This window comes from Glandiceps talaboti, chromosome 1 (genome assembly GCF_964340395.1).
Source record: "Glandiceps talaboti chromosome 1, keGlaTala1.1, whole genome shotgun sequence".
Taxonomy (NCBI): domain Eukaryota; kingdom Metazoa; phylum Hemichordata; class Enteropneusta; family Spengelidae; genus Glandiceps; species Glandiceps talaboti.
The window spans coordinates 10,395,582-10,412,206 of NC_135549.1; the positions used below are offsets into that span (position 1 = coordinate 10,395,582).

Consider the following 16,625-nt stretch of genomic DNA (forward strand, 5'->3'; position numbering starts at 1 on the left):
AAATCAATTTAATGAGACCAAATGAATACAATCTTGTGATTCTGATTATATAAATACCTTTAAAGTAATTTCATTTTTTCCAGATATGATATCTCAATTTTTTACAAAACTTTTGTTAAACTACAAAATAAGTTGATTATGGTCAACAAGGAAAAACTGAGGTGTGGTAGGTAAATGTCATCTCATCATGTTTTACTGGCCATTGCAAAGGGATTTTGTTACTGTATTCTTGCTCAATTTTCTGCATAAGATGTGTTGGTCCTAAACTGTTGTTGTGTATTAATAAAAGGTAACTACGATGCAACCTTAGTCACGTATTTCAATAACTCCAATAAGGAAATTTGCTACTACACTGATGTTGCAAATTCCATATATGGTGTTTTAGATGGTGCATACGCCATACTAGGTGGGCTGGGTAGTGCATATTCCATATTCGGAGAACTGACCACATTTGGTGTACTGAATGATCCATTTTCCAAATATTGTGCCTTTGATGATACAATATCTTCTTTCAGAGGCTCTTTGGTATCTTGTAGTTCTAAATCGCCATTCATCAGTGGCATCTTTCTTGCATATCTTCCAGTACGATAAATATCCAACGCAGGACCCCACTCGGGACTTGGGGTGATCAAGAATGTGATTCTCTATAACACAGGAGGAAAAGAGTTAACCCATGTCACATATTTCATTCTTTCGAAATGGTACTACTGCTTATTTATTATTGCTAATTATAATTTACAAGTCTTCTATCTTTGAAGATACCACAGCCCCCAATGCTAATGTTAAATGTGGTGTTAAATGGTGTCTAAAATATGGGCCTAATTAACTGGGAATCTACAGAAATTTGCAACATCATACTTGATATCTTCTGTAATGACATAAAGTGATATTAACTGACCACAGCAGATCATGGACAGTGACTTTATATTATGACATATACACACTGACATGGTGACATGTCTCTCTGATGATATTGGTGTTGACAGTTTGCTTTGCAAATTACTATTTGACACGAAAGATCAATAATCATGATCAAAAGTCATTTTCTGAACACGTTTCCTTTTGACTAACAAAATGAGAAAATAAATTGAATCACACTTTAAATAACATTGGTATGGTAAGAATTTACTGGTATATTTCTTTGAAAACATCTTCTTACTATCTTTCAAAACAAACACTTTCCGAGATGTTACACAGGGTTTCTATACAGAGAGTAAAAGTTTTTTTATTTCCAAAACTTCTTCTTTCTTACAGTTCAAGTTGCAATTCAAGTAGTTCCACACGGTTTAGAGCTCACCTCAAGAAATGTATCTCCTTTTGAATTAAACACATATTCAATCACCATCAACAGAGGGATCATCACAAGGGAGGCAGCTGCACAGAGCCAGCCAAGTATTTCTCCCGATGGGGGATATACATAGCTTCCATAATATACTGGTACATAATTTATATACATCATGATGATGATGAACTGAAGTACCATGGTGAAAAAAAAAAAGAAATCATACTTGTAAGTAAAATGAAAGCACAAAGACATGATGTCCTAATTTCAACTGAATTTACTTGCATCAAAAATTCCTTTGCATGCAACTTCAGTGGGACAGTTGTGCTTTCCTTTGGAATGTTTGTACTTCAAAAAGTTAAATGGTAAGATAGGTGATGTGAAAGTTTGGGCAGGTAGACATGAAAGTTAAGATAGGTGATGTGAGGGTAGACATGGAGTCATGAAGGTTTTGCTGGGGGAAGTGAGGGTCTGGGCAGGTTGCCTTGAAGATTGGATAGGTGGCCAGAAGATCTAGGCAGGGTGCTTTGAGGGGTAGATATGTAGTATCAGGGCCTGGGCAGGTTGCCATGTCAGTTGAATAGGTGGTGTGAAGGTCTTGGCAGGTTGCCATGAGGGTTGGTTGAATAGGTGATGTAAGGGTCTGAGCAGGTACATGTAACCTTGAAGGTTGGATTGCAGCTGAGAGGGTCTGGGCAGATTGAAGATTGCATAGGTGGTGTTATGGTCTAGGCAGGTTGCTTTGAGGGTTGAATAGGTGGTGTGAGGGTCTGAGCAGGTAGCCTTGAAGGTTGGATAAGTGGTGTAAGGGTCTGGGGTGGTTGCCTTCAAGATTGGACAGGTGGTGTTATGGTCTTGGCAGGTTGCTTTGAGGGTTGAATTGGATGTATAGTGTCAGGGTCCGGGGCAGGTTGCCATGAGGGTACTATAGGCGATGTGAAGGTCTGGGGCAGGTTGCCTTGAAGGCTGAGAGGGTCTGAACAGGTTGTCATGTGGTTGGATAAGAGGTGCTAGGGTCTGGACAGGCATCAGTGAACAATTAACTGTTTTTTTCCAATAGATCACCCAAAGGTTGCAACAATAACTACTTTTCTTGAAGTAGCCTTCACACTAGTAACGACAGTATATCAGTACAGTAATCATTGCAAGCATGGAATGTAATAATATGATAATATTGTAACTCTAAACTGGCTATAGTTAATGAATCTGCTGTTACTTACCACAATCAAAAGAGGTGTTAGAAATTTCCAGCAAATCATCCACCACATATTAGGACGATGTCCAAGCATCATTTTGATATCATCATAGAAACGATCAGTACCTTTAGTTCAATAGAAACATGTGTAAGCATGGATTAGTTGCAGTAACCAGGAAGAGTTGAGTCAGTGAGGGGTAAGACTAACTTTGTGTCAGCAGTTATCTAGAGTATGCAAATCATCTATCCTGTGGACAGCATCAATAAAATTCATTATACAAAACTATCTATCCTGGTGACAGAATACATAAAATTGAGTCTGTGAGGGGGCAGAAATTATTTATTTTCAAATCTACATTGACAATAAAACATCATGACATTGACAAGATAGTGGTCAGCTTACCATATATCCACGCAATGACTAGACATTCACAGAATGAAACAAGTAATAAGGAGATGGAACCAGCATACCAGTCAACTACAGTTAAAATATATACACCACCCTGAAAGATGTGGGAAATATGTCAATAAAGAATGAAACAGATGTGCTTCAACTAAATGAATATAAAAGTGAAATTGCAGTAAAAAACTACATAACTGCCATGGACTGAAGAGGGGGTTTCATATCTAATGTTTTCAGCTCAATGTTGTTGCAATTGTCTGCAGCTGACAAGATAACAAGACAGCCTAAAAATGTAACTCTGTAATAACTCTTGATTCAATACAACTAAAAGTCCCCAGAAATGATTGAAGAGTACCATTTAAGACTAAATCACATAAAATATGAAAATACTACTCTGGAAAGATACACACTGTGTCTTTTGCCTGAATGACAGGGTGTTCGTAAATCATTCATTCAGCATTCTATCAATGTCTCTCAAACTTTGGTTATTGTATTATTATCATTTAAATTATTCAGAATATTTTAGTCTCCAAATACATAAAACAGGATCTTGTATACATCATTGTTATTAGGATACATAGTTTGTCGAAGACCTACTCACCTGTGTAACAAAGAAAAGGCCAACGAAAAACTCAAAAATGCAAAGTCCTAAAATGAACCAGGTTCTTCTTTTCAGCAGATATTTTGGAAAACTATCAATAATAGCACTCGCAACACCTTCCACCATGCCAAACTAAAACAAATGGTATGTAGTATTGTTTTAAAGGATAGTTTTGGGTTAACATATCAATAATTCTGGAAATCATGAGAGGTATTGGCAACACCTTCTAGGATACGATAATGAGCAATGTTAGTTCTCAAAGAGATCAAAGTGTGAATGCTACTGCTATGTTTAGTATACCATGTATCATATTGTAACATGCTTTAATAGACAAAATGGCAATATAAACCCAGGGACACTAAATTATCCGTCTAAAGGCATACTGTGCAATTTGGCAACTAAATGATATGTCCCAACTAGATAACATTAATAAAAAATGACCACTGTTACTTTCAGTCTTGTTTGCTATATTATTGTACCTATACTTTCAGTATTCCCATTGAACCTGATTGCTACCAAAAACATAAAGAACAACACCACAACACATACCTGGCTATCCAAGCCAAGAAGGAATAACATAAAGAAGAAAAGTAGTGACCAAAATGGTCCCCCAGGAATTCTTGCCAATGCTTCTGGATACACAACAAATGCCAAACCAGGACCTAGAAGAAATAGCCAAAAACAAATTGAATGAACAAACAATCATTACATCATTTCACATATACAAAGAACATGTAATAATACTTTTCCATGTTGCAAGAATTACAAATTAATTATTGAAATGTGGTATAAAGATGACAAACCTGGCTTAGAAGAAGCCTAGGGTACATGGATTTGAAATCGTGGGTAGTAAACATTAGGAGCATCACATATCTTGAAACAATTGTTTAGTCAACCAAAAGACTGAAGGCCTACAGGTGTACTCTATGGAATAGCGATGACTGAAACCCAGATTGTCACAGTTATTGAGTTGAAGCCAGTACATTGTGTCTGTAGATCTAATTGGCATTGACTTCTAAATGGTACTTTAAATTTTCAACATTATGGTTCCTGTTACACAAAATGACCATTAAAAAGAAATATATTACAAAATGTGAATTTACTTAGTATACATTTAACTTCAGTCCTGCATCACTATATAGAAAGTAAATTTATTGCAATTAACACTGTTCTTACCAGAGTCAACAACTTCTGATACAGGCTTCCCCACTTCTTTAGCCATAAACCCAAGAATTGAGAATATAGCAAGTCCACCATAGATACTGCTGGCAGAATTGATAACTGGTACCATTAGAGAATCTCTGTAAGTATAACCGCACAGTAAAAACAGTCAGCAGGCAACTACATTAGCATTTTATAAAATAAAATCATAAAATAAAAGTGTCAGAGAGTATCAAAATATAGTCATTATTTGTGCTTAACATATGATTTGAATATTTTTTATTTACTATTAGCAAGTTATGATTATCTTTCTGTTTGTCTATGAGAATCATTACTATATCGTAAGTGAGAGGTACATATCTATGCTAAAGTTACTTCATTATGATAATTGCTTAAAGATTTTTGTCAAAATTGTATTAAAAGCAGGGAATGTAACTTTAATTCTCAACTAAAACAATGAGGAAAACACTTGCAGATACCATATTCTTTGATATTCACAACAGGACATTGCTTGGAAACACGAAATTTTTGAACATTGATGTAAATCTTAACGATCGACTGATGGTTTACCTTAGGCAGTTATGATGAAATCTATTAAAGCTAGCAAACGTGAGAAGTCCACCCCACGCGGGTCCTAATGAGTAGAAAATTTGAACAGCTGCATCACCCCAAACCTGAAATATTGAATCATCCAAATGATAAGAAAATGACACATACATAAACAGACAAACAAACAAACAAACAGACAGATAGGTGAACATACAATTCAGCTAACAGTCTAATACATTTGCCAATTTCTCATTGTTGTCACCATTTCTTATTCTATAATATTTTTGCATGGTTTCAAGAATATTCTTTTTTGATGTGTTTCTGAATAATAAATCAAAACAACCTCCACATAATTCTACTACATGTCATCCTGATCCGTAATTCTATCACCTAAATCCAGTCTTGGATTAACATAGTATCTTATCAAAAGAGCTAGAGAGAGTAAGAGGATCATTCTTTTGAGCAGAACCAACTTTTTCTGTCTGCCAGCCAACAGCTTGTAACATCTGAACGTTAATCTTATAGGTCTTCAACAATAGATTGTATCAGCTTGCACTTACCTGAGGTACTAGCAAGAGTTCCCACTTGGGTAAAAGATAGAACTTGAGACCTTCTGCTGAACCTGGTAGGGTCACACCTCTTATTAGAAGGATAGTTAGAACAACGTATGGAAATGTGGCAGTGAAATAGACAACCTGACAAGAATCAAGTCAAGTATCTGATTAGAAGAAATAGTAGCTCATTGCATGTTGTACTATTTAGATTATTTCTATTAAAGTTGTCAAAAGCACCATGAATCCTCTTAGTCATCACTTAAGAAACTGTCTTTTCATGGTAACCAAAGCTTTTTCACTATTCACAGCTTTCCACCTAATATATATAGAACAGGGGAACTTTGATAAATTTTATAAAATTTTACATGGTGTTACCATGCTTACAGAACCAAAGGAGAAATAATGTGACTGGAACCTCACCTTGCCTGAAGACTTGACCCCCTTCATTAAACACAGGAACACAACAATCCATGCCAACAGAAGACAAAGTGCAAGATGCCAGCGTATCACACCTAGCTCACTAAAACCAGAGCTTCTATCTAGTACATAATGACTGAAAGAAGGAATAAAGGACTTTAAGTTCTATTGGCTGCATACACATTCAATCTGTGAACATGGTGAATGAAAACTGTGACTGCCATTATGCATCATCATGATCTATGTGCAAAGTTTGAATTGAATTGTGCTGCAATCATACTATGTCATCTGTGTGCAAGGTGTGAATCAAATTGACCTGTGCATGGTTACACAGTTCTGGTACTGATAGATGTAGTCAGAATCAAATGTATTTGCGTAAACAATACTTCTTTTGGAAAGTGTCCATTTATGAATAAATTACCTTAACATACAAATGTATTACAGTTTCTTCTTCTTTTTTTTTGCTTTTGTTTTGTTTTCTTTATTTTTTTTGTTATACATATTACTGTATATATTTCCTTGGGCCACAAACCCAACTAGTACAAACTATATTTGTGGTCCAGCCAGAAGTTTAAAGTTATTTTTTATTTTTATTTTTTTCATTGCCGATAAGTTTACTTGACTAATTCATTTTCCTCACTTGGTATGTAAATTTTCTTTTCTTTTCAACCTCTGGCAAACAAATAAATATATAATAACAGGTTGACACAAATAAATAAGTACTTACTCCCAATATTCTTGAGATGGGCTGATAGCCTTGGTGCTATTAACCATGGTGATATTTGACAGTGATCCATTGATGTTAGCAGAGCTACCAAGTTCTACACAGTTTTCAGTATTCCATTCATTGTCACAGCCAATCCATGGCAATTTATTAGTGAACGAGGCAAAGAAGTAAAATAATGACCATGTGATAATGACATTGTAGTAGATGGTAACTAGTAATGAGATGACAACCATGGCATAGCCAGCACCTGAATACAGAACACAATTGGTAAATACAATTTATAACACTGTAGTCAACGGTAACTATTATGTCATAATGCGTTGTCAACAACTTCTTGTATCAAGCTAAATTTATATCTACACTCGCTGTAACCGAGGTACATGTGTTATTTTTTCAACCAGCCAACCAACTATATAATGTATTCACTGAAAATTGTTAAAGTACCAATAATTAGGCATATTTTACAGATCACATTGAGGTCTATTTTTATCTATAAGTAGTATAGTGATAAGATGAAATTGTGATTCACTGGGGAGCTGATTTTAGAGTGTGGATAATTGTATATATTGTTGAGTACACTTTATGTATACTGCTACACAGACATGTTTACCCTCATGTCATTCCCCACTATTCAGGGTGTATGAAAAAGTCATTAATTTTAACCAGACAATTTCAAAATACGTCCCAGTGCAGCTTTCAGTACAGTGTTGTAACATTTGTCTTTTGTTATTAACCAAATCATGAGTGGAATTAGGGTAAAATCCCTTGTGACATACAAAAAGAAACTGTACGATCAATAACAATGTACACTGCAATTTGTGTTGAACTTACCAAGTATGGGAAAAACTAGAAAAATTGCCTTTGTGACTAGTGGCAGACAAGGCTATTCACACTAAAATGGGATCAATAAATCTACTAACCTCGGAACAAAGGACAAACTTTCCAAACAGTGATAGGACCTTCACTGCAGAACTGACCCCATGCGACCTCCAAGAAGAACAGTGTCATTCCACACAAAAACATCATTATGATATAGGGGATGAGAAAAGCACCTGAAAGTGATAATTAATAGTTTATTTGTTTATTTAACTTCAAAATCTATTACTCAAAACTCTCTGTTTTCAGTTTATACAAGTAAATGCTATAGTACTGGGTGAAAAGTGTAAACACATTTGCAGTGCACAACAAGTTACAACACCTAGACTATTCAATAGGCAAACTTACTGAATGGGGATGTATACACAATGGATAGGTTTTAGAAGCAATATATGCCCCTTCATGAAAACTTAATAGGAATGTACCTGTGACTATTGCACTGGTACTAGTACCACTGGTACATATGCAAGTGATATTTGCACCTCAGTGCAAAACTGAAAACATTTATTGCATACCATACACTCACATGATACACAAATGAAAATACAATAATTCATTACACAAAAGTGATTGCTCGCACAATGTCATTTTTATGGAAATTTGCAGTTTTGGACAAACATATGAATCCCATGCTAGTCTAGTTCCTATACGATATCGTCATTATACCTTCATTTACACCTTCACTCACATGTGGGTATTTGCATGATTGCTTAGTGTTTTCTGCTACACTTTTACTTACTATGCTAGTGAAAGTATGAAAATCAAGAACACTGCAAGCGCTCATGCAAATACCCTGACTACACCACAGTTGCACTTGTGTATCATGGGGGTTAATTAATCTGTGTCACATTCTCCAAAGCCTTTACACTTATGACTTGCATACATGTAGTGGATATTTCAATGTGTGATTTTTTTTAATCAACTTACAAAAAACAGTAGTTTGTGGTGAAAGTATAATCTATATCAGCTGAACACTTCAATATTGTTTTATCTATATAGCTAGTTCAATATTTGTTTGAAATTCATATTTATCAATAAATCAAAGTATCTGTGATACATTTTATTAAAGTTTTTGTTTCACATTCCAAACCACAGTTCACATACAACTTTTACCTGATGTTTTTTTTTCATATCTCACCACACACAGTGCCTTTTTGTTGAACACATGGTGCTTTGAAATATACACTTTCCATTACAATTTACATAACATGACATGTGTCCTTGGTAGATACAATCAGTTACATAACAATCAGTTACGTAACACTCCATTATGAATACTGTAAACATCACCCAACAGGACAAACTGCAGACCTGGTCGCTAGGCATGCAGTACTAGTATTTATATCCTCTCCATCTTGTCCCCCTCTCCCAACCTTACCCCCAGACTGCCAAATATGGTTTATTAATCAACGTTATCAACAAACGGTCTTTTCTGATAGTGTAACATACTCATCATATCTGATTGTATAGACTAGTACATATACTAGTTGTTCAGGACTTTGCAATTGTCCTTGAATCTGTACTTTTTGCAAAAAGCTGTGCTTTAAATACAAAAAATGTACATACATGTGGATTATAATAGCCAGACTTGACGCTAAGTACAGGGCACTTTATTTTGATGTAGATTCTAGCTATGAAAAGTGGTAAAATCAAATAATAGTGGCAATGAACACCTCAAAAAGTTTCTGAATTTCAAACATGATAATGATAACTTTTGAGAGCTCTGCCAATAGGGGATTTACCATTACACTTTGATATGGAGTACTGCATTGTCCTTGCACAGTAGCTAATATAACGGCCTTGTAGCTAATATAAATTATACATGTATCTAGGACAACCAAGGAAACCTGTGGAGTGGTACATAGCATGTTCCTTTAACAATACACATCAATGGACATCTACAATGTGTTAGGTCAAAACTACAGTGACTACAACAAAAACACAATAACAATAAAGTACTCTACCTCCACCATTACGATAACATAACGCAGGAAATCTCCAAATGTTGCCAAGACCCACAGCATAGCCTATAAGTGATAAGATAAAATCAAGTCTTCCAGTCCAATTACCACGTTCAGTGTTTTCATGACCTTCAGTGGACATACCACCAGTCTTCACCTCCTGTAAAAGTAGTCTTCATGTTAGCCTTGTAGCAGTACTGGCACTAACAAACTTTGAAGGTCTACATTAGAGGTTTAGACTCTTATGATGATGATGATGATGATGATGATGATGATGATGATGTTGTTGTTGTTGTTGTTGTTGTTGTTGTTGTTGTTGTTGAACTTCAACAACATACTTCTCCAGTCAGTGACAACATTTATGTCACATTGACTGAGAGTCCGTACAGATTGAGTAAAAACACTTCAACTACCTTTGTTAGATACTATTCTACTAAAGAAGTGATTTTCCATAGTTTCGCTACAGTTTGTCTCACCTTTTGTCATCTTTTCCCCTCTGACATCTATATTTTTTTTACCAATAACATAAAATAGTGTTGAGTATATTTCACTATCACTGTGGGGAAAGAGTACTGTCACAAAATAAAGTTACAGTGTGTTTCTATGCAAACTTATATATAGTTGCATTATTTCTTTTACATACAAGTGTGCTTCACATTGTAATACAGAGTAATTTTGTTAGTAATTTGTCAATGATAGATTTTGCTTGGCAATTTACCCCCTCCCCCCCAAAAAAAATGGAAATAAAAATGAAAATAAAAAAAAGAAAGTAAAATATGTGTTTTCAATATCGAAGTAACTTAAATGTAATATCTGCAAATCAACTGTAATTTTACTCATGTAGACTCAGAAATGGCTTGACTTTGTAGTCAAGGTAATATGATTTGTAATCAGTATATAATCTGTCATACTATATTCTGTCAAATTGTTATTATTTGTCTCTAAATTGTACGAGAGTATAGTTTTACCAAAAGTCAATTAAAAAAGTAAATAATGTGATAGTCACAAGTTTCAGGTTTTTACAATCAAGGTATCTCTACAGACCATGAAATTTGGTGTGATATCATGTGATATAATATCAATAGGTATGACCCTATTACAATTGGTTACGGTAAGTCATGTTTGATCCGATACTGTAACAGCAATATTCTTATTGAAAGATATGGCCCATTGGAGCCATTTTGAAATGTAGGCAATGAGTCTTAGACTCTAGAGTGAACTGTGTTGGTACAATGACATAATGGTATTGCTCATACCCACAGACAAACTAATGGTGACAGTAGATGAATACCAACATCAAAGGACAATACAACAAGTTTTGACCATCAATTCAGACAATAGGTTGTATTAAAATAAAAATAACAATGATACAGATAATGAGAGAAGATATTGGCAATGACATCCCACATCCTTTCTTGGTTGGTCTTCTATTGAAACCCTCTGACTTGGACAAATCTTGCCAATTTATAGCAAACGCTGAATCTTTGGAAACTTAGTATATAGACATGTATGGACATTGCTCATTTTTTAACAAAACTTAACGTGCACATGTCAAATCATGTTGTGGTTGATATTACAATGTGCAGTCATTGATATTGAAGAAAGGGTTAATGTTGACACATGACCCTGAAGATAAAGGTCAAGGTCATATCTTGGAGGACAGTATAATTACTCCAAGGTCATATCAACTAATACCAGTAGTAAGATCATATCTCATCATCACATCGGGGTATAAATGCTTGAACATGTTTCATACTTACTCATGCCATTCATAAAAATTGTGAATTTTGAAGACACTATAAATATGGATCAAAGCTGGTCAAAATTTAAAACAACACACAGACAAAAAATGCAGGTTTCTATGTATGTCATTCTTTATATGATACGATTTCTGCATATTATAAAAGAAATCAACCACACCTAAATACTGTACTATAAAAGTTAAATAAAAAAAAACAAATAAAAAAAAAAAAAACACGTTTGTGATATGAAATTGCTTGATTTTCATAGACCACCAAAGGTCAACGTCAATTTCAACTGGATATGTTTAGGGGAGATCTCCCCTAATACTAGTACATCCATGGTCGGAACAAGTCAACATTGATTACATAATATGATATAGTCTAACAAATGACAATTACAAAAAAAATGTACACGTGCGCGCCTATACAAAGACAGGTCGTAATTTTGTGTAAAGCCTAAGGGTGACGACTGTCTTCAAGCATGGAAGTTCGAAACGTTGTACATCATGTGGCTAAATTGTTACTGAGGTTTGTTGGACAACATTGGATGTGCAGTACATGCACAAAACATGAGAAAATGCATGGCTCGTACTAGTCGTATTACTAATACTACATGTATTAGTATTAGTCTATTACGAACATCTCAGACAACCATGTGCAAGTAATGGTGGACTATATGAGATTACTACGTAATGTTGGCAACTACATTTTTTACCAGTACATGTGCTGACCCGATTAGATCAAAACACAATACATACAGAAGAGGTGTGCATTCATGCAGTCCCTTTCGCTCTATTGACGGTTATTCATGCTATTCTCCACCCCATCATGGCCCATGGCGCGGCGTCGTGCAAAATGCCCTTGCATTACAGTAAAATAAAACATGATTAAAAGAGAAGACATGCCACAAACCTGATTCGGATTGCCTTTGTCAGACGCTAACTTCGTTGCATTTTCGTCAACTTCGTATTGAACCATACTTACAGAAGTAAGTTCCCTTTACAGTTATGTGATGGTTTTTCACAATCAAATCGAGAAACATAGAAGTATGTACCTAACACAAGTCAAACTACTACAGCATGCACTCACACTTCACTTGTCGTCACTTTCATTCATATTCTGATTATATGCAAATATCGTACAGGTCAAAGGGTCACCCGGCAAATTTGCGCAGGTACAGCTGGCTGGGACTATTCAGAACTTCATTGTAAAGAATATGTAACATATCATCATTCAAGTGGAGCATATTTCCAAAATTCTGCAGAGATTCCATCTCGCTTTTTTTTTTTTTTAAGTATGTCAATACATTTCCGAATCTCCCCCATTGTGATTGGACAATTTAGTTCTCAACAGTCGATGTTGGTAGTTGCTAGGTCGGTCCTGCATGTTTAATTCATCTCTGTAGTTTAGGGTCAGCTCATAGAAGGAGTGTCTTTGGCTATGATTTAATGTAGATCTGACGGTCGGAAAGTTTGTCGCAATGGAAATAAAAAGTGGCAAATTGAACATAATTTAATATTTCGATTCAACTTTCAAAATATACCAATCACTATAGAATAAATGTCATCGACTGTGAGTTAGTGTAGATCTGAGGGTCGGGAACATTATCGCAATGGAAATGAAAGGGGCTTGAACAGAATTTCTGATCAACTTTCAAAATATACCAATCACTATTGAATAAATGTCATTAGCTATGAGTTAATGTAGATCTGACGGTCGGAAAGTTTGTTGCAATGGAAATGAAAAATATCATACCATTTTCTATAGAGTTACCTTCAATTATTAGATCGCATGGTTCTTTGAGTATAAGTATTGATCGGAAATTTTGTCGCAGTGGAAACAATTTCACATTGTTACGTGCGACAGAATTTCCGGCCAATTTCGATGCATGCGCATATCATACAACAGGAAACTTTGGGGCAGTGGAAACTTTGGCGCACGACACCGGTCGCCAAACAGGCAGTCGGAGCAATATGTAACGTATTATAGTATGTGATGTACTAGTATTTTTTCCTTGGTCAGAACATGGGTGGTACTTCCATGGTCAGAAATTGCCAGATATTAAATTTACCAAGAACAGTCAGTCACAAGCAGCTTGGCTTGATCGACGTGTAAGTGTGACGTCACTGAAGGCCGGAGCGTGTAGTACCGAAGATCAGATGTTAGCATGAGGCAAAGGTCTTGCACAAATAAAACCTACTACCATTAGTACGTAACGATACAATCCTCTAATTTATTATAGAAATTGGCCTTATGTGAGTACGCTTCAACCTTGGGTGTCTGCACATAGTCGCACCAAATAAATCATAAGCTTAAGCTTACTGTTATAGATGAAAAGGGGAATTCAAAAAGAAAAGACCAAAATGTAAGATGATAAGCTTTAAACAGATTAAATTATAATATAACTTTATTACAACCGTATAGAAAATTTAAAACTCTATTTGGGTACATAAGTGGTATCAAGATATTAAAAGAACACTACAATTTTGTTGATTAAAATATTTTTACATTTTATACATACGAAGTGCTATTATAAGCTCTTTTTGTTTCAAGTTGATTGCATAACAAATTTAAAATGCTCTTTCTTTTCTATCCTATTGAAATCTGAATTGATATTATAAATTACACTAAATAATTTATCTCTTTGCTTTGTATAGAGTTTGCAATGTATCAAATGACGTTCTTTGTCTTCTATTGTATTACAGTTTTTACATAGTTCTATTCTCAATTTGAGTTTCGGGTTGTGTGCGGTGTCACTTCTCAATTCCAAGACAATGACAGCTTATCTTGTATTGTGCTAATGTTTTGATGTCCTGTCTATGTTGTGTACTCTATATTGTACAAAGTAATAGTTTATTGTTTTAATTATCGTGTGAAATATGATTTCGTCTCAGATTATGTTGTGGAATGTTTTGGTGTAAGAGGAATTTTTAAGTTCCTCTATTGTATGTATTATTCTTTTCCATACTTTCATTTAATTCTGTATAATATTTATTTTGTCTGAAATAAACGTACATGCTTATAATAAACTAACATTTATAGGACTAGAATGGGATTGAGGGTGGATTACAATCTATATCTTGAAAAAAATATAAAGGGCTGACGTTACATTTTCAACTGGAGGGGAGGGGGTCTGAAAGTAATATAAGCTTACAGACTCCATCCCAAAAATGTGTAAAATGGGTGCCCGCTGAAAGGAGTTTCTGAGTGCGTCTTCATAGTCCTCCACGTATAACTACTATGTAAATTAATGACCACAAACAAACAAACAAACAAACAAACAAACAAACAATTCAACGATTTTAGAGTTTGTCTGAATTCTAAACTTGAATTTGTTTTAATCAAATGATTTACAGATTGTATCATTCACTCTGGTAATGACTGTATAAGTTTATAAACGGCTATTGCACGCTTCACTTATGTTGCTCTTGGGGTCTCGATTCTTCAGTATGAACATATATATTTTTGTGTTTCGGACACTTCGTGTTATCAGCACTAAGCTTTGCATGCTTTGGACACTACATGTTACGCACACTGCAATGTTACGGACAATACAAAACAGCACACCTGTGAATCTAGGGCACACATACCTTATTGCATTTTCCGTATATACATAGTAGGTAGGTATGGGCGCCACGTTCTCTAGCATACACCTCAGCGACTTTACGATATATCTAATAGAAACGCTATTATACTACTATTCTTGTGTGCAACGTATTTTATTTCTGTATCAATGCATGAAAATATGGATAAATTGGTCTAAATAAATAAATACATAATCACCAATCATCGTCATAAGCAATCATTTAAATACAGGGGAACCAGTTCCCATGGACTTCAAGAAACCATGGAGGTATTTTCTTAAACCTCCTTGAGGTAATCTAGCAGATCTTGTCTGAAGATAACTAGGCTTATGTATAATCTACTGTTAGCTTACGGTCGTTGACAATCATCAATCGGTAACATAGATGGCTTCCATTCAGGTGATATTTGTCCCATATAAATACCTGATTATAGGCCCATATCTCATTATTTACACTGTAGGTCACACGTCTATCACCATGATAGAGGGACTGTGTGTGTGTCAACCCTAAGGGCAATATGTGTGTACCATCGTAGTTCGGGGTCCAGTTGGCATAGTAAGAGCAAAATATATAGTTCTATGCATAGGGTGTACGTGTACGGGATAATCGTCCACCTCTTTACCACCAGTCTTGTAATGGTGATTGAAGAGTGTACTCAGCCGTGGGAAGACAGGATATGCGACAAGAGAAACCAAGTTGAGATTATGTGCCACCACGTACACTTCATTTTAATGACACTATTGATTAAAGTAAAGTAATTTTAGTTTAAAATTCGCTCGGATAGTAAAACTGAATGGTGTCGTTTATTAATTAAAAACTTGTCTTTTTAAGAGAGTGCTTTTGTCTAATTTGTATCGCCATTTTTAGCCTTGTAACATTGTAATTCATATAATTTTAGCAACATAACTTTATGTAATTTTGGTTGTCATTTTCGCCTAGCATGTAGCTGACATTGTTCACACTGTAAAAGAGCACTGAGACGTAGTGTAGTGTAGTACACTTTTGAAATCAAATTATTTTTTATTATGGTAATAAAGTGAGCTTTTAGCTAACTAGCCACAAACTAAAACCGTTGTTGTGGCATGATGTTGCTATTGCTTGGATGTCGATTAGAAACACCACCTACTGTGAGATTTTTTTTTATTTGGCCTTGCGTGGCTTGCCATAGGGAGAGGTGAAACACTTTTATGTTAGTTCTAACCTGAAGTTCCCGTTAAACTAAATGATAAATCCATGACATCATCGGGTGTACCAAAGAGCGATATAAGTACATTGAAAAACGAAGGTCTGAAATGATGGAACCTATACTTCAGTGCGATATCAAAAACATTATAATTTTATTATTCCAAGCATTGTGAGAATGATTCAGAAGTTCAGCTTTAGCTCAAGAATACTCCATAACTGAGCTGTCGCACTGATAGGCTGATAGCATTCATTTAAAAACAAAACTGTACGAAGAAAACCGTTTCTAGTAAAATTGGTGGGTGGGGGGGGGGGGGTTAAGGTGAAAGCTAAACATCTTTCTTGGTTCTGGAAACTTACCTCCCGACTACCATTTTACAAGTGACACCCC

At 35.2% G+C, this 16,625-nt stretch overlaps 1 protein-coding gene across 1 annotated transcript; it reads right to left on the bottom strand.

Moving 5' to 3' along the window:
- Positions 1 to 347: 347 nt before the first annotated feature.
- Positions 348 to 12,466, bottom strand: LOC144432946 (sodium- and chloride-dependent glycine transporter 1-like). The gene is made up of 14 exons (XM_078121262.1): positions 12,381 to 12,466; positions 9,730 to 9,886; positions 7,810 to 7,941; positions 6,890 to 7,136; positions 6,166 to 6,298; positions 5,752 to 5,886; positions 5,213 to 5,316; positions 4,658 to 4,782; positions 4,031 to 4,143; positions 3,482 to 3,613; positions 2,881 to 2,980; positions 2,503 to 2,603; positions 1,298 to 1,471; positions 348 to 644 (listed from the first exon to the last, which is right to left on the bottom strand). The coding sequence occupies exons 1-14, from the start codon at positions 12,444 to 12,446 to the stop codon at positions 348 to 350; spliced, it is 2,016 nt and encodes a 671-aa protein (XP_077977388.1). The 5' UTR covers positions 12,447 to 12,466.
- Positions 12,467 to 16,625: the final 4,159 nt, after the last annotated feature.